The 21,452-nt window shown below is 45.6% G+C and overlaps 1 protein-coding gene across 4 annotated transcripts in view; it reads left to right on the top strand.

The window, feature by feature from the left end:
• The window catches only part of Myo16 (myosin XVI), a 480,110-nt gene that overhangs the window by 438,590 nt on the left and 20,068 nt on the right, over window positions 1–21,452 (top strand). For all 4 annotated transcript variants that reach the window (XM_017599990.3, XM_039094188.2, XM_008771384.4 and 1 more), the window contains 2 exons: window positions 2,100–2,258; window positions 13,277–13,368. In XM_017599990.3, coding sequence (XP_017455479.1) covers window positions 2,100–2,258; window positions 13,277–13,368 — 251 coding nt within the window. The remainder of the gene's footprint in view (window positions 1–2,099; window positions 2,259–13,276; window positions 13,369–21,452) is intronic.

Raw genomic sequence — 21,452 nt, 5'->3', positions numbered from 1 at the left:
TGGTCTCTGTGCCCGTTTCTGTGTTGGTCCACACTACTTTGTTACTGGAGCTTTGCAATGTGTTTTGAAGTTAGTTTACAATATACATAATGCCTCCGGCTCTGTTCTTTTTACAAGGTGGCCTTGACCAGTCAAGGTTCGAAGTAGGAAGTCATTTTGCCTTTATTCTGTTCAGCCAGCAATTTCTACCTCTAAATCTCACACATCTTCCTTTCTGAGCAGAACAGACTATGTAGGAAGCCTTGGGTGAGCTGTCCCATGCCCTGGTTAGGGAGTAGTGAATGCACATGGATGGGTGCAAGCATGCTGAAGGCCCAGGATACCTCCTGTAGCCAGAACTGAAGCATAGGTCTAGATAGAGCACCATGGAAAAGTCTCCACCCACAGTGGCACGTGAGTGCTGGGCACAGGAACAAGAAGTGAGCATGATAAGAAGGGAGACAGAGAGACACAAGTTACGTACCACTTCAGCTTCAGAGACTAAGGACGCTGGCCCGCCCTTCTTCTTTCCCTCACTCTCTCTCCCTTCTTCCTTCCTTCCTTCCTTCCTTCCTTCCTTCCTTCCTTCCTCCTTCTCTCCTCCCTCCCTCCTTCCTTCTTTCCTCTTTTCTTCCTTCTTTCTTCCTTCCTTTCTGATTTCTTTTCTTCCTTCTTTCTTTTCTCTTTCCTTCTCCCTTCCTTCCTGCTTTTCTTCCTTCCTTCTTTCCTTCTTTCCTACCTTCTTTCCTTCCTTCCTTCTTTCCTTCTTTCCTTCTTTCCTTCTTTCCTTCTTGCTCCTTCCTTCATTCTTTCCTACTTCTTTCTTTTCTCTTTCCTTCATCCCTTATTTCCTTCTTTCTTTCCTTCTTTTCCTCCTTCTTACTCCTTTTTCTTCCTTCCTTCTTACTTCTTTTTCTCTTTCTCTTCCTGACCTCTTCCTTTCTTCTCCCAATGCCATCAAGTCTAAAAGTTTTAGGAAAGAGCAGATACCATGTTTGGGGTAGTAAAAATGACTACACACTATGCGTATTTGAAGTCTGTTACATGTTCCTGCATCCCCAGGCACTTAAACTCACTTCCCATAAAGCAAGGCTAGCACCTCTGTTTCCTGGGGTCTGGGTTGGGTCAAAGGTACAGTACCCAGTTCTGCTACAAGCAAGGTTTAATATTGTAAATTATATTGATCACCCCCTTTTAAATAATGTGTTAGCATCAAAACTTGGAAAGGCTCCACTTCGAAGACACTTAGGATCCACTAACCACTGACAAGAAAGAAAAACACTCACAGAAAACTCAGTTGAATCCAAGCATTTCCTGAGGGTTATAGGAGCACTAGGGATCCGAGGAAAGCAAGAATTCATCCTGGGTGCACCTGGGCACACTCAGATGGGAAACTGAGTCAGGCGGCAGATGATGTGGAGAAACGCAACATGGAGCTACACTGTTACTGTGAAGGGATAAGGGACAGTACCTGACTTCTGAGCCTTCCAGATCTTCTCAAGCACCATGTAGCAGTCACAGGGAGTCTGTGTCAGATACACATGGTCCTATGCTTTACAAGCACCACACAGCTTTCAAAGCTCCCCTTTGCCCCTTAGAATTGGATGATAGCTTCTGTTTACACACATCTCAGACCCCTTGGTGAGAAACACGTTACATGCCCCTAAGAATTTCGTTTTTCATGTAGAAAATGTATTTTAGTGTGTTTGGAGTTTAGTTTCCATAATTGTAACAGATAATACAAGATTTGCAGTCTTATTCAACATGCATTTATTTTTCAGAACTATGAGCTTGCTGCACTCTATGTAAATAGTTTGGGCACAAAAAATAATTACCTGTTCATTATGGGAAATTTTATAACAAACTCTTGGATACAAACCAGAAACTTGGACTAGGTTGTTTGGAAATAGCCAATCACAAGTGCCGTTTCCCAGCTTGCATTTAAGGGTACCGTGACAACTTCTATTGACTGCTATGTAAGCTGCAGATTTCACTAAGGATTTTGGAGTATTTGTTTTGAGCATAATGAATGTTTGATTAATTGGTCTCTTCCAGTGTTTTACTGAGATCTGATGTACATCTCATTAGGTAAGAATAAACTTTCCTAAAATTCATTTTAGGTTTTGAAACTAACATGAACCTGAGTAGCCGGGATGAACCCAGCTCATCAGAAATGGCTTCCGAGACTCAAGACAGAAACGCAAACAACCACGGGACTCAGCTCTCCAGCTCCCTGTCCAGTGTCGTCGCGGCTGAAAATGGAAATCCTGTCACCAACGGTGAGCCTCTCTGTATGCAAGAGCCTGTGGGCCAAAGGTTTAAGCCATGCGTACTTTGGAGGACAGGTCTATTTAACAGTTAAAAACAAAGTAGGCGTAGTACCTGGAAATAGAGCCTAAACCATCACTGCCAGCATCTTACCACTCAGGCAGAAGAGAGTAACTCACCCACCGTTTGACCGGAGGTCTGATGGGATGCCGCTCTACAGGGACCAGTAGACAGTGCTCCTTGTGCTGGGGAGAACATGAATGTTCAACCCATCATTGTCGAATTAAATGTTTTCTCACTGCCGAGAATGTGGAGGGAAGTAAACACCAAGGGGCTTCGGAGGACAGACTGGCTGTTAGGTTATCAGGCGACCCTATCACTTAGAAACCAGCTGGGCTGTCACGCCCAAGTCCATGCGCATCCATTCACATTGACGGCCAAGAGCAGTCATGACAGCCGTGCTAGCCTAGCAAGGCAGCCTGAATCTTAGGTTCTCCTCCCAGGGACATGGGGACACTGGAAAAGCCCACTTCCCTGCTAACAGACTAAGTCCAAGATTCGCTAAGACCAGAGAGGGGTGGAGCTGTGTTGTACCCATCACAGAATCAGTTGTAGCAGAACCAGGACCAGGGGTCAGCTAAGGCTCCTCTGAACCCCCAAACCCGACTGAAGCTGTAACATCCCTGAGGCCTCTGGAGAAAACACAAATTGGTTCCCAAGGACAATGAAAGACCAGGCCCTTTAATATTACCACAAGCCATTTTTTTTTTTTAGATACAAGACACAGCACACAATGAAGACTTATTAGACCTATGAGCACAAAACTCGGATGGAAAGCCAGACAGAACTGGCAATCACAGTTTGCTCACAAGAACTTAAACAGAGTGAAGAGACACATAGGTGCCTTAGAGGAAGTGGATAAGAGCAGAAATTTCTGCAGAATGGGAAGGTGACTGCCCAGCAGAACACAGAGCACACAGCCCAGCAAAGCCCATACAAGGCGATGTTGAATTTGATCAGATGTTGTTTAGGTGGGCAGGTAGTCTCTACAGAAAACCACATGGGATTGGAGGAAATGACGTGGGTATATACCCAGCTCAGTGGGAAAGGTTCTGAGTTCTAGAGAAAGAGGAGGTGATTAAATATAGAAATGTTTGCTACTTTCCCGGCTCCTGGAAAAGCATCCAGGCACAGATCGAACTTGGTTTGTTATGGAGTGCAGCAAACTCTTCCCATTGAAAGCATCCGGGCATGGATCAGGCGTGATGTTTGTTATGGAGCCCAGCAAACTCTTCCCATGTAACCCAGACATGAGCAGTGTCAATGCAAACACTGAGGACAGATGCTCTGTTCATTTAATTCATAATCCATAAAGCTTAAAATAAATCTAGCACTCTCCAACAAGTGAACAGATATCTCATTATCTATTGTTATGTGAGAAGTTACTCCCCCCGCCCCAATTTTGAGAGTTAATACAACAAACAGGGATTTTCAGATCTGCTAAGGGTCTTCTAAAAAGTCCCAATAAGGAGCCCCCAGGAGAGAGAAAACGGAGTCCCCTCACCAGAAACAGAGCCTGTCTCAGGGAGCACCTGAGCCTCCAGGGAACTCCCATGTTCTTGACTTTACAGCAGTTACAGTCCTGCAGATCAAACATCAAATACATTAGAGAAGGAGGAAGCAAGGTAACTTCTCTTCAGCCAAATACTTAATTAATCTATATTATGTTAAAAACATCATCAAAACGTAAATGCAACAAATTGGAAAGTAGTCACAGGTGGATCCAATAAAGTTGACTCTCAAACGTCTCAAGGCAATTTGACTGGTGGAAGCTGGTGAAGTTTTACAAGCACCATGACTTCCTGGTCTGAGATATTTTCCCAGAGCTATCAAAATACGTGGTTCCCAACCCTGTGTGCTGGAGCCTCAATAAGCATGTGCCCATTGAAGAAAGAATGCTGACTGCCAATGAGCCAGTAAGCTCTAGGTAGGCAGCTAGAAAAATCCAGTCCTCTGTGTCACAGAGCTGAGCAGTTTCCACGGATGCAGCCTGTGACCTGCTCATTACCACGGCACCTCTAGAGGAGAATAAGATGTCATTTTATTTCAAACTCCAAACCCAACACAATAATATCCAACCATAGGACAAAGATACTTAACCTTTCACCTTCCAGTTTTCTCCTATTAAAAAGGTGTGATACAAGAGTATGCCAGGATGCTTATAGGAAATCTAGTAGATGGGTCTAGCCTAAAGTTAGTGTTCAGTCAATAGAACCTATTCACAAGTTGTGAGCCTCTCAGTATGGAGTCTGGGGACTGAACTCAGGTCCTCTGGAAGAGCAGCAAGTGTTCTTAACCACTGGGCCATCTCTCCAGCCCCTGGGGATCGATTTTGGTATGGATTTATCATGCCCACGCCCAGGGAACAGTCGATGTCCATTCTAAAGAAAGCACCAGGAGCAAGTAAATACTTAAAATAATTTAAAGTTCTGGACGAGGCAAAAATAGCACTATTTTCTAGGAAATGATTTCTTTGGAGTGCCAGGATCTGCGAGCTACCTTTGTTTCCCAGAAATAATTATGTTTGCTCATTTGCTGAAATACAGTTATGTGTGGCTAATTATAGCGATCACTTACTTTAATTGCCATCCTTTTGCTGATGTGAACACAGGCTTGGAGACTTTTTTTTTTTTTTTTGGTACTTAATTATTCCCTGGACTTGTGGTTTATTTATCATTACATTCGAGAGCTGCCTTTGGTCTTAGATCGCTTCAGCTACACCAACCAAAAATATTGTAAATATAAAGATGTTTATTCTGCAGAGATATAAAAGCTAGATCTAGGAGGTTTTATCATCGGTGTGATTTTCTTTCCTGCTGCTCGATGGGTGTGCATTTTATCGCTGAGCATCAGGAAAAAAAACAGCAATTAAAGATGGAGTCGTTACATTTGAGTTTACATCTCTCTCTCTTCTGTTTCCCTGCGTTCTACTCACTCCCTGTGTATAGTCTGGGCTAACTGTGCCAGGAGAGGCTGGATGAGGGGAAGGATTGCTGATCTCAGCATTGTTCCCTTCGTCTGGAGCCGGGGGACATCAGAACCATGTCATACAGTCCCAGGGTTAGTAGAGTACGGCTTCCGTCACACACTCCCCAAGAACATGCACCTCGGAGTAGGTTTCCATCCAATATGTGTCAGTGCGCATTCTCCAACTCAGTTTCTGAAACTGTCCAGATTCCTTGGCACTCACACTGTTGTCTGATTCTAGCCCCAAGGGCCAGAGTGAAGCCAGCAAGCCTCCGCTTCACAAATGGAAGAGCATTGCAGTTGTATGCGCTGAAAGGCAGAGGGGCCTTTGCTAGGGAGCAGAGCTCCCGCCTTGTCTGCCAAGCCCTGCTGCACTCCTTCTGAAGAGAGGCATTTTGAAATCACACTGAATCATCTCTGATTTGGACGTTGTTTAGTTAAATGTTCTCACCGGTGTTGGGAACCGAGGATTGAAACACGGTTGGCTGGGATTGTGCTTCACCATCCTTCCTGGGGCTTAAGGCACCACCCTGCCAGTTTTCAAAAACCCGTATCTGACGTAAAAGCACCTCAAACACGGGCATGGCCCTTAGCCTTTCACTTCTCAACCTGAAAAACAAGTGATGCAAAAGGCTCTGTCAGAACTTCTGTGGGGAACCTAATAGGGCAACGCTAGCCCAGGCAGCATGCAGACTACAGTGCCTATTCACTCAGTCAACAGTACCCACTCACTCATTCAGCAGTGCCCATTCACTCAGTCAACAGTACCCACTCAGTTAGCAACCCATTCATCCAGTCAGTAGTACCCATTCACTCAGTCAACAGTACCCACACTCAGTTAGCAACCCATTCACTCAATCAGTAGTACCCAACAGTGCTCATTCACTCAGTCAACAGTACCCACTCAGTTAGCAACCCACTCATTCAGTCAGTAGTACCCATTCATTCAGTCAACAGTACCCACTTAGTTAGCAACCCAGTCACTCAGTCAACAGTACCCACACTCAGTTAGCAACCCATTCACTCAGTCAGTAGTACCCAACAGTACCCACTCACTCAGTCAACAGTACCCACTCAGTTAGCAACCCACTCATTCAGTCAGTAGTACCCATTCACTTAGTCAACAGTACCCACTCACTCAGTCAGCAGTGCCCATTCACTCAGTCAACAGTGCCCATTCACTCAGTCAACAGTGTCCATTCACTCAGTCAACAGTACCTACTCAGTTGGCAACCCACTCATTCAGTCAGTAGTACTCATTCACTCAGTCAACAGTACCCACTTAGTTAGCAACCCATTCACTCAGTCAGCAGTGCCCATTCACTCAGTCAACAGTACCCACTGACTCAGTCAGCAGTGCCCACTCAGTTAGCAACCCACTCATTCAGTCAGTAGTACCCATTCACTCAGTCAACAGTACCCACACTCAGTTAGCAACCCATTCACTCAGTCAGGAGTACCTATTCACTCAGTCAGCAGTACCCACTTACTCAGTCAACAGTACCTCCATTCACTCAGTCATCAGTACCTATTCACAAAACCTTGGAGCTTTTCTAAGTTTGCATGGAGAAGCCATGGACTATTTCATAAGTGAAATAGTCAAGGAGCATGGCTGTGAATTGAATTCCCTAGACCGTGCAGGCTGCAACCCTATAAATAACCTGGAGAGACCTACACACACCCAAGTGCACACCCTGACTGGTGCAAAGCGAGTAGAAACAGATTGAACACGGCCAAAGTGTGCACAGCCCCAGAGTTCAAGGGTGGACATAAGGCTCCCAGTCAAATTCTCTTTACAAATCAAAGATCTTGTAATGGTTTCTCCACCTTTTAAGTTGCCGTATCACTCATGCGTTTTCTTGGACTGTTTAACAAAAAATTAGCGTGTTTATTGCACTGGTCATGGATACCATTTCTTCTCAGTTTGCTATGCATGTTCTATGTCCGTTCCCACCACCTGTTCTGCCCCTAAATCTTGGTTGTAGATCCTTTCTCTCTGTGTGTGGATGCTTAAAGATTCTGAGACTTTCATTTAATGTACTTCATTATTTTATGTTGTTCTTACATTTTCGCTTTAGTTTGTGATGTTTAAATATATTCATTTTAGTGTTCATAATTAGATCTTTTAATCTATTTTTCCCACTATGGTTTGCTGACTCTGGTAACATTTTTAGATAATTTACTTAAAGGGGGTGTTATTTCTATGATGAACCCTAAACCTTGGGAGGAAGGGATGTGATATTAGAGCTGAGCATTCTGTAGTCTCTGAACTTTGTCCAGTTGTGGGTCTCTGTGATAGTGACTACTTCACATCTACTTCAAGAAGAACCTTCTCTCATGACAGACAAGCAATGATCTATGGATAAACCAATGTGTCCTTAAGAGTTGTTTTAATGTTTTCTTTTTTCCCTTTTTATTGGACATTTTATGTATTCTATTTCAAATATTATTCCCTTTCCCTCTCTCCCATCGCCCCTTCCCCCTGCCCCTACTTCTGTGAAGATGCTCCCACTCCCACCCACCCTCTTCCACCTCAACACCCTGGCATTCCCTTACATGGGGGGAAATGAGCCTTCACAGGACCTATTGATGCCAGACAATGCCATCCTCTGCTACATATTCAGCAGGAGCCATGGGTCTCTCCATGTGTACACTTTGATTGGTGGTTTATTCCCTGGAGCTCTGAAGGGTCTGGTTGGTGGATACTGTTGTTCTTCCTATAAGGTTGTAAACCCCTTCAGCTCCTTCAGTCCTTTCTCTAACTCCTCCATTGGGGTCCCTGTGCTCAGTCAGATGGTTAGCTGCAACCATCCTCATCTGTATCAGTAAGACTCTGGCAGAGCCTCTTAGGAGACAGCTATATCAGGCTCCTGTCAGCAAGCACTTCATGGTATCAGCAATAGTGTCTGGGTTTGGTGGCTGCATATGGGATGGATCCCCAGGTGGGGCAGTCTCTGGATGGCCTTTTCTTCAGTCCCTGATCTACTCTTTGTCCCTGTATTTCCTCCTGTGCGTATTTTGTTCTCCCTTCTAAGAAGAAGCATCCACATTTTGGTCTTCCTCCTTCTTGAGATTCATATGGTCTATGAACTGTTTCTTGCGTATTCCGAGCTTTTGGGATAATACCCACATATCAGTGAGGGCATATCATGTGTTACCTCACTCAGGATATTTTCTAGTTCCATCCATTTACCTAAGAATTTCATGAACTCATTGTTTTTAATAGCTGAGTAATATTCCATTGTGTAGATGTACCACATTTTCTGTACCCATTCCTCTGTTGAGGGACATCTGGGTTCTTTCCAGCTTCTGGCTATTATAAATAAGTCTGCTATGAACATAGTGGAGCATGTGTCTTTGTTATATGTTGGAGCATATTTTGGGTATATGCCAAGGAGTGGGATAGCTGGGTCTTCAGGTAGCACTATTTTCAATTTTCTGATGAACCTCCAGACTGATTTCCAGAGTGGTTGTGCCAGCTAGCAATCTCACCAGCAATGGAGGAGTGTTTCTCTTTCTCCACATCCTCACCAGCATCTGCTGTCACCTGAGTTTTTGATCTTAGCCATTCTGACTGGTGTGAGGTGGAATCTTGGGGTTGTTTTGATTTGCATTTCCCTGATGACTAAGGATGTTGAACATTTCTTTAAGGTGCTTGTTGGCAATTCAATATTCCTCAGTTGAGAATTGTTTAGCTCTGTACCCCATTTTAAATAGGATTATTTGATTCTCTGAAGTCTAACTTCTTGAGTTCTTTGTATACATTGGATATTAGTCCTCTATCAGATGTGAGATTGGTAAAGCTCTTTTCCCAATCTGTTGGTTGCTGTTTTGTCCTAATGGCAGTGTTCTTTGTTTAACATTTTCTAAGCTGAATAATGACAGTAGGTTCTCCCCCTGAGGCCTATGATCTGTGTAGACTACTACATAAGGACTTAATATTGGAGGCAATAGGTGACCTCAAGGAGTCTGCATATTCTGGATGTCGTAGGGCAATTTCACTCAGTAACTGGGACAGCAGGCACAGCCAGGCAAAACCCCAGCATGCAGAGGAGAGGTGGGCATAAAGTTCCATCCCAAGCAGAGGCTGGGAAAGGGTAGTTGGTTTTATCTAACAGTTTGATTCCTTTTTTATATGGACCATGAGAGAAGTGGGGAGGGGAAAGGGGAGTAGCGGAGGAGAAGGGCAGGGGGAGAGAGAAGGAGAGAGGGAGAAAGAGACAGAGACAGAGAGAGAGGGGGGAGGGAAAGAATGAACACACACCACACATGAAGTCAGTGAAACGGGGCGGGCAGGGGTGAGGCTGAATCCGAGAAAAGTTGGGAGAAGAAGGGAGAATATGATCAAAACATGTTATACAAAATTCTCAAATAATCAATAAGACATTATTTTGTTGATACACACACACACACACCCACACACCCACATACACATGCATACAAACATGTGGGATCTTCCCTAACCTCCTTTGCATGCCAGGGTTCCTAGCTACCCCTTAGCACCATTGCCTCCTGTCTTGCGAGATTCTAGCAGAAATGAAATTCCCCCACTGCTTGCCACAACCTACAAAGATCTTCCCTGTCCCAAGTGTCTCCTGTGGGGCTCTTTCTTACCTACCCTCACTCAGAGGAGGCCCCTCTGCTGTAAAGCTCCCTGTTTAGTCCATCTCTGTCCCACCAACCCCTACCTCTACAAATACACCTGCCCTGGTTTGTACCCTCTGTCCCTCTCAGTTGAACCCTGCCACACCCCAGGCCCATCATCTTCTTAGCAGATGGGAACACCTTTTCTTTCACCCAGGACTTTCATGAAAGTTGTAAAATTAGAAACTTCTTACAAGTCTTGAGTGCCATCAATTGTCTGCAAAACACTGTCACATCCCCACAAAATGCTCTTAAAACCCTCTCATATCTGCCTGGCCTTCGCCTTCCTGTATATTCTCTGGTTCTCCGAGAAGGACTTGGTATTTGATGGGCTGTCCCTTGTCCAACCTCGGGCATCTTGGTCTATCTTGTTGGTGCTCTCGGCTGGGCTCGCAGTTCCCCGTTCATGTCACTGTGATTTCCTTCCCAGGCTCCCCTGTCAGGAGGCTTTCTTCATGGTGAGCACCTGCTTCCCTCAGAGCCCAGCCAGCCACACCTGCCTTTCGTGGCCCATACTTCCCATGTGGCTATGTCAAAAACAGTATGAGATTGCTCCTTGCTGTCTGCCTCATAGAGCCACTGAATATGCTCACAGCTGAGCCTCTTTCATGCACAAACCCCACATTCTCTGCTGGGTGCTTGTCTGCGTCCATTCGGGCCAACCACTCTGACCCATTTTTCCTGAGGCATCCACCCCTCTGAACTGGCTGTCCTCAGGGGCATGTCAGCAAATGTCCTACAAGTGTCCCTTAACCGTCTCCCAGGTATGCCCCCTTGCTTCTCCCTTCACGGAGGCCTTTCTCCCCAGCCCTGAGTCTATTCTGGTCTTTTCTAGTTGAGCGTCAGCCCATTAAGCTGAATGGTCCTCATCACTAGAGCCTTTCTTTCTTCTCCACTGCTTCTGCACCATGTTCAGAGAAAGCTCACAACTGTGTCTTCATTTTACCCACTGACTCTCTGGAAAGCCTGCTTCACTGCTGCCTTGGTCCTGGATCTGTGACGTGGCTAAGCTGATTTCCCCTTTCGATTCCAAAAGTCAAGCTTCTAATTTATAAATTGTTATTTTCGAAAGACGGATCCACTTCCTCTGCACTTTATCTCCTGTCTGAGAGACATGAAACATGAAACATCCAAGGATAAGCTCACATTCAAACACTTGGTCCCAGCTGGTGGTGTGGTTTGGGGAGGCTGTGGAACTGTCCAGAGTTGGAGCCTCCCTGGAGGAAGTGGATTGCTAACAGCAGGCTTTGGGGCTTCATAGCCCAGCTTCACTTCCTGTTTACTCTGTTTCCCAGGTGAGAACTCAGTGTGACCAGTGAGCTTCCTCCTCCTGTCTCCATGACTTTCCTACCATGATGGACTGTACCTCCCTAGAACTCAAACACTATCTCTTAAGTTGCTTCTGCTGGTTATTTTATTGTAGCAGCAGAAGTGACTAGGATGTCAAACAGACTGCACGTTTGTCCTACCTTATACTTGGCCCTTTGTGCCCCTGTCCCCACCCCTCATCTTTCCCATCTTTTAACCAGGAATCTTTCTACAGATGGTGTTTTGACTTTGACCCATAGGGTCCTATACATCTGTCTAAGCTCTTGATTCTGCCACATGATTGTTTGATGGTATTATACCACTACCCGTGTCCAGTACACCCTCTTCCTGTTCTGCTGGTGATCATCTTTGCTCATGTTTGAGACCCATTCTTTGCCACCAGACAACCCCAGTAGTGGGGCACTACTCACCCACAATCATCCCTGTCCTGATATGTTTGTAACACTCTTTCTGGCAAGATGGGAATAAATGTCTTCTCAACCCAGATAGAAAACTGAAACAATGACAGACTAAAGTAATACCACCAAAATCCAGCTTTAGCAACCAATGAGTCTATTGGGGTTACTTCTAAGAGCAGGTATAACTCATAGACATCTGAACCTCTGAAAGCCCACCCCATCAAAGCCGGAACCCTACAGAGCTCTGCTTAAACTGCAAAGTTTAACAGATTAGAGGGTCTCCTCCCCTCAGCAGTCTTCACTGCTTATATAACCTTGGATGGATGGCCTTGTGAATCTGATCAGTTTCAGAGACTTCCTAGAACTAGTGAGTTGTTGGCTTCCTGGGCCTCAACTAGTCTTTCTTTACAACTCTCTAGGTCTTAAGGAGTTTCTCTCCAGGACGGAATGCTTCATATAGGAAGATATTGCTACAGAAAGCTTTGACAGGACCTTTGCACATGGAGGCCTGTGTGCATTTTCCAAGAAGGCAGACTGACCCTGCCTTATGTTGATTGGACACAGACCTCCCTGAGGAACTGGCACACTCCTGTAATTGGAAAAATGCACAGTGATTTCCTAATGATTTTTTAATTTAAGAATCATGTATATGTTTAATCAATTAAACTGTGCTGGTTAATTATGTTTCCAGAGGAGATGAGTAATTGCTTCAGTATTTAAAGTTCTCTGGGTTGAATTCATTCCATTGGGCAGTTATTTCTCCTTTTATCCGCTCATGTTTATTAATCAAGTCACTTGGGGCAATACATGCCACCTCCATCATGGTGGCTCTCAATCATGGTAGGGGAACAGATCTGTCCCCAAGGTGCATTTAATAATGCCTAAAATCATTTTGACTGTCATGAGTCAGGGTGAGTCCGGTGCATAAAGACCGGGGATGCTACTGTTCATGATGCACAGAACAGGCTTTGAACAGAGCATTATACAGGCCAAATACCAAGGGTCAGAAACGGGCCTCTGCTGTGCAGAATAATGACGAAAACCATCCGCTGCCCCATAGGATGTCTGTGCCCTTTGCAGGAGGGTTGTGTGCTTTTCCTGAAAGGTCACCTTGGCCCTTGCCTAAGAACTGGAAGGTTGTAATTGGTCAGTTTTACCTTCCTAGCCACCCAGCATCAGCCCCGGTTTCCATGGCGCCCAGGTGCAACCAGGTCTCACATCTCTTCAGTCCCTGCTTTTCCGGATGCTACTCTGCAGATGAAATAAATACCAATGTTCATCACCATCCAGTTGGGAAGTGGCACCGGTCATCTGCTTCTTTCTTCCTAGAAGTGCTTTCTACGCTGTAGGAAAGAGCCCCTCCCTCCAGTCACTTCTGCGCTGCTCTGACCTGTTTGCAGTTGTTTTCTCTCTTGCAGTATCTCTCCTCTTTTGCTCACTTAAACTACAGTGGCCTAGGGTATTCCCATCTAGCTGCAACATTTAATACTCAGTGAATATCTGCTATGGTCTAATGGTTTAGTGTATGGGGTAGGATAGTGTCTGATGAATATCTAAGCATGAAGGGCTTTTTTTTTTCTTTCCTCAAGAAGATGCAAACTCACCACAGCTCTGTGTGTTGACCTCTACAGGTTTAGCTGAGGACGATGGGTGCTCAAGGCTGTGTCTGAGTGGCATGGGGACTTCATCATTTCAGAGACATCGGGAGAGCCACACCACCCAGGTAAGGACACCCTGTCCTCCTCCTCCACACAGCAATGAGTGTAGTTAAACCAAGGCAGACAGCCCTGAGTCATGCTGATGGGTCTCCTTCCTGGACCCAGAGCTCAGGTTGTTCTCACTGCTATCTGTGGTCCTTTGTCTGAACCTCTCTCTCCCTCTTTCTCTCTCTCTCTCCATCTCAGATGGCTGCAATTTCCTGCTTGTTTTGGTAAAAGAACAATGCCCCAAGAACAGCTAAAAGCAAGCATTTTTTTAGTAGAGTATTATAGACATCATTTTGCTGGGGTTCTTTAAAATCGCTAGCCGTGGGTGGTGATGGCATGAAACCTTCTGACAGTGACGGTGGTTTCTGCTCTTGACTTGGGATAGAGCACAAGGCTACGGCAACACAGACTAGGAAATACCGTCTGGATGCACTGAGGTCCTGTGTGCTGCTCAACCTCAGAAGCTCCAGGTTCTGCATAATCAGCTTCACCTAAGAGACTGTATCTGGGGCTCCCAAGATGGCTCAGTTAATTGTGTAAGCATGAGCTCTAGGACCCAGGGGCAAAGGCAGATGCTGTAACGCATGTTTGAACTTCACTGAAGGAGAGACAGAGAGAGGAAGATCTCTGTCACTCGCCGGCTAGCCAGCTTAGCCTTCTCCGTGAGTTCTAGGCCAGTGTGCGACTCTTGTCTCAAAAAATGAATTCAGCACCCCCTGAGGAACAGCACTGAAGGATGACCTCTACCCTCTACATGCATGCACACAAACATGCACCTGCACACGCATGTACCTTTGCACACCTTTGCACATACATGCATATATTCGTAAGCACACACACAAACACACACAAGTACATGCACGGTACCGTCTACTGTGAGGACATGGTTAAATTTAAAACCTTGTGTGCTTGTCAGGACTATATGTTCATGCTTGCCGTTTTACCTTAGATATTACCTCAAAATAAAGATTATTAGGGAGAAAACGATGCCCCTGTGGTTTTAGAACGCAGAGGAATCCAGGATGAAGCCATCTTGTGGCAGTAAGGCTAGCTTCCAGTGACACGTTTGACGCCGTGTAGGCACAGCCACATTATGAGCCGAGATTTTTTTTCCTAAGTAACGCCGATGAGGTAGCGTGAAAAAAAAATCAATAATTTTAATCTTAAAAATAAATCTCTACAGTAGGCAATCTGCGGAAATCGCCTGTGCTGATCTATAGATGCGGCAATGGGAAGAAAACGCTGATGGGCCGGGATAATAAATCGTCTTAATCTTGCCTGTGCTCCTGAGAGGTGCATGTGCTTTTCTCTGCAAGCATTACAGATGCCCAGCATGTGCTAACTCCCAGGGCACCTCTCTGCCCTGAACAGGGGCTGCCTGTGTCGGGGTTGACTCCTCTGTACCACACAGTGAGAACCTGCCTACCCTGGGTTTCCCAAGCAGGGGAACAGGTCGGCAGCGGGTTCCTGAAGTGCAGCCTCTGGATCTTCCTGTGCATTCACGGGTTTAGCTAAAAGAGGGGGACCTTGGGAAAGGTTTGGGGAATTGTTCCTACCTCCTGATTTCAAATGTGAACCCTTCCCCTGGAAGAAGTCCCCAGTCACTTCACCCTGCCCCCCCCCCACACACACACACACAAACGTGGAAATGGATGCTCTTTCGCTGTCCTGCTGACTGGAGGCACTCAAATGTAGCAGCAGATCCCTTACTGCTGAGAAGCTGTGAGTTATGGGACCCCGTGGTTTAACTGCCACATGTCCCCAGGATTTATCTCCTCTCTGACATTTATGGAGGAAGTACAGACACACTCGGGCACGTCGCCTTTTAGGTTCTCTGCCAGAACATTTCCACAGGAGTTGCATAAAACCAGCGCAGAACAGCAGTGGGATTAAAGGGAACCCACAAATGAATTTTAGTCGGTGCTTTGGAATCAGTGTCACCAGGGGCTTCAATGGCACCCGTTTAATAAAAATAAAATATGTCCCAAAGGAGACAGAGAGTTGGTTATTCGGCAAGGGTCAGAGGGCAAGTTCGCCGAGTTCGCCGTCACGTTAAAACTGGCATAGCCTGCTTCTACGGAGTGAAATGTAAATTGCTGAGAGGGGAGCCGGGGCCTGCGTCCTTCTCTGTGTGCTTGCACGTATGTGGAAGACCACAGTGGACACTCACGGTCTCGTTTGTTAGGTGCTGGTCTCTCCACACCATCCCTCAGCTACTGTGATGAATCAAAGGAAGACATTGGCTCTCTCCTTTCTCTGCTTTCACAGCAAGACAAGCACATGTAGGGGCATTAAGTTATGATCAGCCTTAGCAACAAGGGATGAAAAGCACAGCCCCTTTCGAGGACTTCTGGGAGGCAGAAGAGGGACCATAGAAGTCTGCTGCCCACCTGTCCAGCCCTCTCCCTCAGATTTCCTGACCTCCTGTTTTCCCAAATGATAACCCACGGATGAAGCCCAGAGCTCATTCCTCATGCCGGCAAATATATCTGACTGACACTGACGTCGCTCTTAGTAGCCATAAAGCCTATTTCTTTCCAAACGCATCCTCTCCACACCAGTCATACAACGTCTCCATGTTTACTCTGTCTGGTGCCGAGTATTGAATCCTATGCATTGGTGGAAAGCATACATTCACGCACTCGCACAAGAGTGTGGGGGTCAGAGAATAGCCTTAAAGCTGTCAATCCTTAGGTGCCATCCACCTCGGTGCTAGGCCAGCCAGCGAGCCTGTCTCTGCCTCTTCAGGGTTCTCATTATAAGCGCCACTGTGCCCAGTGCTTTCTTGTGGTTCTAGGGGATTTGAACTCAGATCCTTGTTTTTCACTTGCCAGGCAAATGCTTCATCCACTGAACCATCTCCCCAGACCCATACCTGCTCCTACTGTGAACTCACAATAGTGTCTGCCCAAATCAGAGCCTCCACTGATAGCACTTTTTCCTCGGGATAAAGAATACATTATATTTCACTGTAGGCTTCTATTAACTTGCAAACGCCAGTGCCTTTACGTCCAAACCATGAAAGCTAACTCTCATTTAAAATAGTCCAAGATCACAGAAACTGGGGCTGCAGACATTTGCAGTCCTGCCGAGGCCTCGCCTGTTGGCGTGTCCGGTGGCGTGCCGGTGTGTGCACCGTCGTGAGCCACAGAAGAACATTCTCGTGGTCCTGGGCATGAACAGCAGCAGCAGTAAATCATACCAGAATCCCACACAGTGGTTCTTAAAGGATCCTGTAGATGCAAAGGTAGAAGAGACCTTTTAGGTCCGGAGAGGCGTTGAGGACTTACTTGGGATTTAGAGAGCGTTTGCAGGAACAATAGGACATTTATTTATCGATGTCCATCTTATGAGATTTGAATTTTTCTCCTTAATGTCTATGCCACTTGACATGATTCAGTCTCTTAGATGTCAAAGCTCTGGAGAAAGACTCAGCAATGTGTTCAGTACTGGCAGCTCTGCCCAGCACCGTTCCCTTTCCCTTCCTCCCTCTCACTCCTCCCTCCTCCCACTCCTGTTGCCCCTCCTCCCCCTAAGGATCCTGCTCCTCACTGCCAGCTTGCCCATTGCTGAACCAGATGGCTAGATCCTGTCAGAAGCCAGCAGATACAGAGGACAGCATGGAGGTGTGTGGAGAGGGTGGTAGCAGCAGGAACAAATGTCCCCAGTGCTCTGCTGTGCACCCTGCTGTGAGCACTGTCCCCACCCTGCACACTGATAGTGTCCACACTGCACACTGCTAGAGGACGTGTTCCTCTTGTTCCTCCCAGCACGTCTTACTGGGATTCGCACGGTCCCTTTGCAGGGCCCTCTCCCCGGCAGCCTTTCGCCCTGCCTGCCTCCAGCCTCCCCTCCGCAGTTACACCGTGTGCTTTCTTGCCTTTTGTTCTCGTGGTGGACTCTTATGCATCTGGCCAAACTTTACGAAACCTTTCTTTAGCATCTCAAAGAATGCACGAAGTCACTACGAGCATTGACCATGCCCCCGTCATAAGAGATCATTGATGGCCTTTGATAAATGCATCGCAGGCCGGCTTCCACGACTTTCACAAATACTTCGTCCACCACCCCTGACACAGCCGCTGGTGGAATACCAGACCGGGATCAATAGAAAATCGACCAGGCCTAAGGAGCAAATTGTTACGTGGTTTGTTTTACTGAACCATCAAAGAAACTCCTTTGTAATGCCATACATCAACAAAATTAAGAATAGCAGGCACTAAATAAATTCAGTGTTTGCTTTCTGTATTCATTATATGTGTGGTATGGACTGCTGAAAATTATTCTAGCACGGAGTTGAAACAGAGTGTCAGGTGAAATAAAGATATGTGGATATGTTTGGTTAAAACATCAGGGTGCCTCTAAAGCCCATGGCATAGATAAGAAACTCGATAATTCTTACAAAAGAGCTGTCCGTCTTCATCATCTCTTCCTCTGTCTGTCCACCCTCTATGTCTCTTTTACCACCAGTCTTCTTATCATCATCTGTCTGTCCATCTGTCAGAAAGATACATTTATTTATCTGAGCTGCAAAGACGGAGGGATACATAGGCCAGGAAAGGCCTTCCCACACCCCAGCTCTCAGGGAATCAGTATTCCACACTCATGACGTACACGTTGTGTGTGAGAAATGAAGGCAGTAAATTACTTTGATGGTAAGAGTGAAATGGCAGGGCCTTCCTCAGGGGGCAGGCCATGCCCTGCTTAGATAAGGAGAAATTTGAAGAAGAAAAAAACAAAAAGTACACCTGTGTTTTGTATTTCTGTGTTGCTCTCCCTGTGTGACCTAAATGTGATAGTAGGCATGGCATTTTATATTTAAGGTTACCAATGAGATGACTTCAGTTGTAAAAATGTTACAAGGATGAGAAAAGGAAAACAGATCTGTCTATATGAGGCCTATATATACATACAGCCACGCCAATCAGTCCAGACTACCATATGGTCTATATATACACATATACGTATGTCTGTACAGCTTCACCCTGACCATCCTTTCCTTGATGAGAATAAGAGGGTAGCCACACACGCAGATAAGGAGTAGTGACAACACTGAGAACACGTGGGTGTTAGTGTGTCAATCCTAGCAGACATGATTACAGACATTCATTAAAATATTGAACTCAAAGGAGAGAAAACACAACTAAATAAAACTTGCAGAACTGTTAGCATGCAAGTATAGACTAATGTTTTTAGACTATTTAAGGATGGTAGGTGTGACTTGGTGATCTGTGTGATGCCTGGTGTATTAGAGCGAACTGATAGGAAACTTCTGCCTCTGGACTCTGTATTTCATGGGAGAGTTGATTGAATCCAAAAGCCCTAATATCTAGTTGGAATTTGAAAGAAATCAGTGTGTGTGTGTGTGTGTGTGTGTGTGTGTGTGTGTCTGTGTGTCTGTGTGTGTGTTGTGTGTGTTCTGTGTGTGTTTTGTGTGTGTTGTGTGTGTGTTTTGTGTGTGTTGTGTGTGTGTTGTGCGTGAGTGTGTGTTGTGTGTGTGTTTTGTGTGTGTCTTGTGTGTGTGTGTTGTGTGTGTATGTGGTGTGTGTGTGGTGTGTGTGTGTGGTGTGTGTGTGTGGTGTGCATGTGTGTGTTGTGTATGTGTTTTGTGTGTGTGTGTTGTGTGTGTGTGTTGTGTATATGGTGTGTGTGTATGTGGTGTGTGTGGTGTGGTGTGTGTGTGTGTGGTGTGTGTGTGGTGTGTGTATGTGTGTGTTGTATATGTGTGTGTTGTGTGTGTGTATGTGTGTGTTGTATATGTGTGTGTTGTGTGTGTTGTGTGTGTGTATGTGTGTGTTGTGCGTGTGTGTGTGTGTGTTGCCTGTGTATGGTGTGTGTGTGTGGTGAGTGTGTGGTGTATGTGTATGTTGTGTATTGGGATATGGGTATGTATGAGTGTGCACGCAGGAGCACCTATCTAGATATGTGTATAGAGAGGCCAGAATTACATTGGTGTCTTCCCATATAAATGTCTGCATTTTTGTTGTTGCTGTTGTTGTTGTTGTTTGTTTGTTTGTCTTAGTAAGGGTCTCTCTCTGAACCTAGAGTTGTTTTGCCTGGATCGGATGCCAGCAAGTCCCCAGAACCCACTTGTCTTCATCTGTCAGTCGTGAACTTACAGACATACACAGCCATGCCAGGTTCTTACTGGGCTGTCAGGGATGTGAACTCAGACACAGCAAGTGCTTTACCCACTGACTATATCCTCAGTCCCATATTTATGATTTCTTACAACAGGTTTTATTTTGTTAATGTTTTATGTGCACCGGTGTTTCGCCCACATATGTGAACGTCTGCACTGCAGTTACAGAGTTGTGAGTTACCGTGTGGGACCTGCAGAGTGAACCCGGCTCCTTTCGGCCAGTTTTGCATGAGTGCTTTAATTTTTTTCATTACGGTATATTATGAACTTGTTGTATTTTAAAACACGCCACTTTGATAAATCTTGTTGCATTAGCGTTCGTTCGAGCTATGTTATTTAGGGAAATAATCAACAGTGGAGTTCTTGATCCCATCCCTCCCGCCGGACCAGAAGTGACTCGTCACTGTGAGGCCAGCAGAGCCTCATCTGCAATTGCACCTCTCCAAGTACATCCATAAATCATACGGTACCCAGTAAAAAAGCAGCTGACACTGTGCATGCTCTCAGTGTAAATAAATACATCACTCCTACAGATATTCTGCAACTGTTTTTGTCTGGTTTGATTGACTGATGGATGGATTGATGTGGCTGCAGTATTTTGTCTCGTTTTGATATGTCACTGTCTTTTTGATTTATCAGCCTGAGTGTCCACTGTAGGTTCAAAGAGGAAGCATTAGAGTTGAGATCTTTGCTCTGACCCATGGACCTAGTGAAGGCAACCACACCCTTGCACTTACCAGCCCAGTGTGGCTTTTAGCTCTCCCAACCTCAGCAGCCTCAGGGGACATAAACTGAAGGAGACAGGAAGGGTCCCAGGACACATTCTCACTACCCTAAGGTCAGTCTCACTACCTGGCCACGGGGATGTCACGGTGAAACAATTCCACTGGTCCTCGCCTCTTTCCTCCAGATGCTCACAGCTGCTGCTATTGTCTGGGTATGTTTGCCCTCAGTTCACCAAACATGCGGGGAGATGGTAGCATTCGGTGGCCAGAAAGTACCACATTTTAGGTGTGAGCTGGTCTGCTCGGCTTCAGCTTCTTCTCAAATCTAGTAAATCTAAGTATTTAGTAAATACTCAGTAAGTATCTAGTAAGTCTAAGTATTTAGTAAATACTCAGTAAGTATCTAGTAAGTCTAAGTATTTAGTAAATACTCAGTAAGTATCTAGTAAGTCTAAGTATTTAGTAAATACTCAGTAAGTATCTAGTAAGTCTAAGTATTTAGTAAATACTCAGTAAGTATCTAGTAAGTCTAAGTATTTAGTAAGTACTCAGTAAGTATCTAGTAAGTCTAAGTATTTAGTAAATACTCAGTAAGTATCTAGTAAGTCTAAGTATTTAGTAAATACTCAGTAAGTATCTAGTAAGTCTAAGTGTATAGCCACGAAATTCCTGAGGTCACGTCCAACCTGGTATGAACGACTTGGTATGAAAAACACAACACAGCCCAGACCTTTGCTTTTACCAACCATTCCGAGAGGCACACCCGGGACACACCTTTCACTCTTTACAAGGGGGAGTCAGCCTGCTGGGGCTCCCAGGAAATGGAGGACTGAGGTTCTGATCAGGGGAGCTCCCAGCTGTGGTCAGCTCTAAAAGGGTTCTCCACCGGCAAATGCCTAGGTGAATGATTTTATTCCTGCCATCGACGAGTGGGACTTGAGTCAGGTTACCGTCTCCTTTGGGCTTTTCCTCCTTGTTGTTGTTTCTGTTTCCTGACAGGTCTGTGCCTTTTCTTCACCATACAAGTTTTAGAAACTCCCTACGTATTCTGGATAATGCTGCTTTTCCATTCACGTGTGGACAGCGCTCTGCCTTCTCCAGATTTCTAGCCAGTTGTTCATTAATGGGTTTCCCAGTGGCTACCCACTGGTTATCTGTTGGTTGTCAGTTGGCTAGCTACCGTTCCCGTTAAAAGCAAAAACCAGGCTTTTGATATCCCCAGCGAAACGGGGTC

This window comes from Rattus norvegicus, chromosome 16 (assembly GCF_036323735.1).
Source record: "Rattus norvegicus strain BN/NHsdMcwi chromosome 16, GRCr8, whole genome shotgun sequence".
Lineage (NCBI taxonomy): Eukaryota > Metazoa > Chordata > Mammalia > Rodentia > Muridae > Rattus > Rattus norvegicus.
This window is presented reverse-complemented; position numbering and strand designations above follow the sequence as displayed.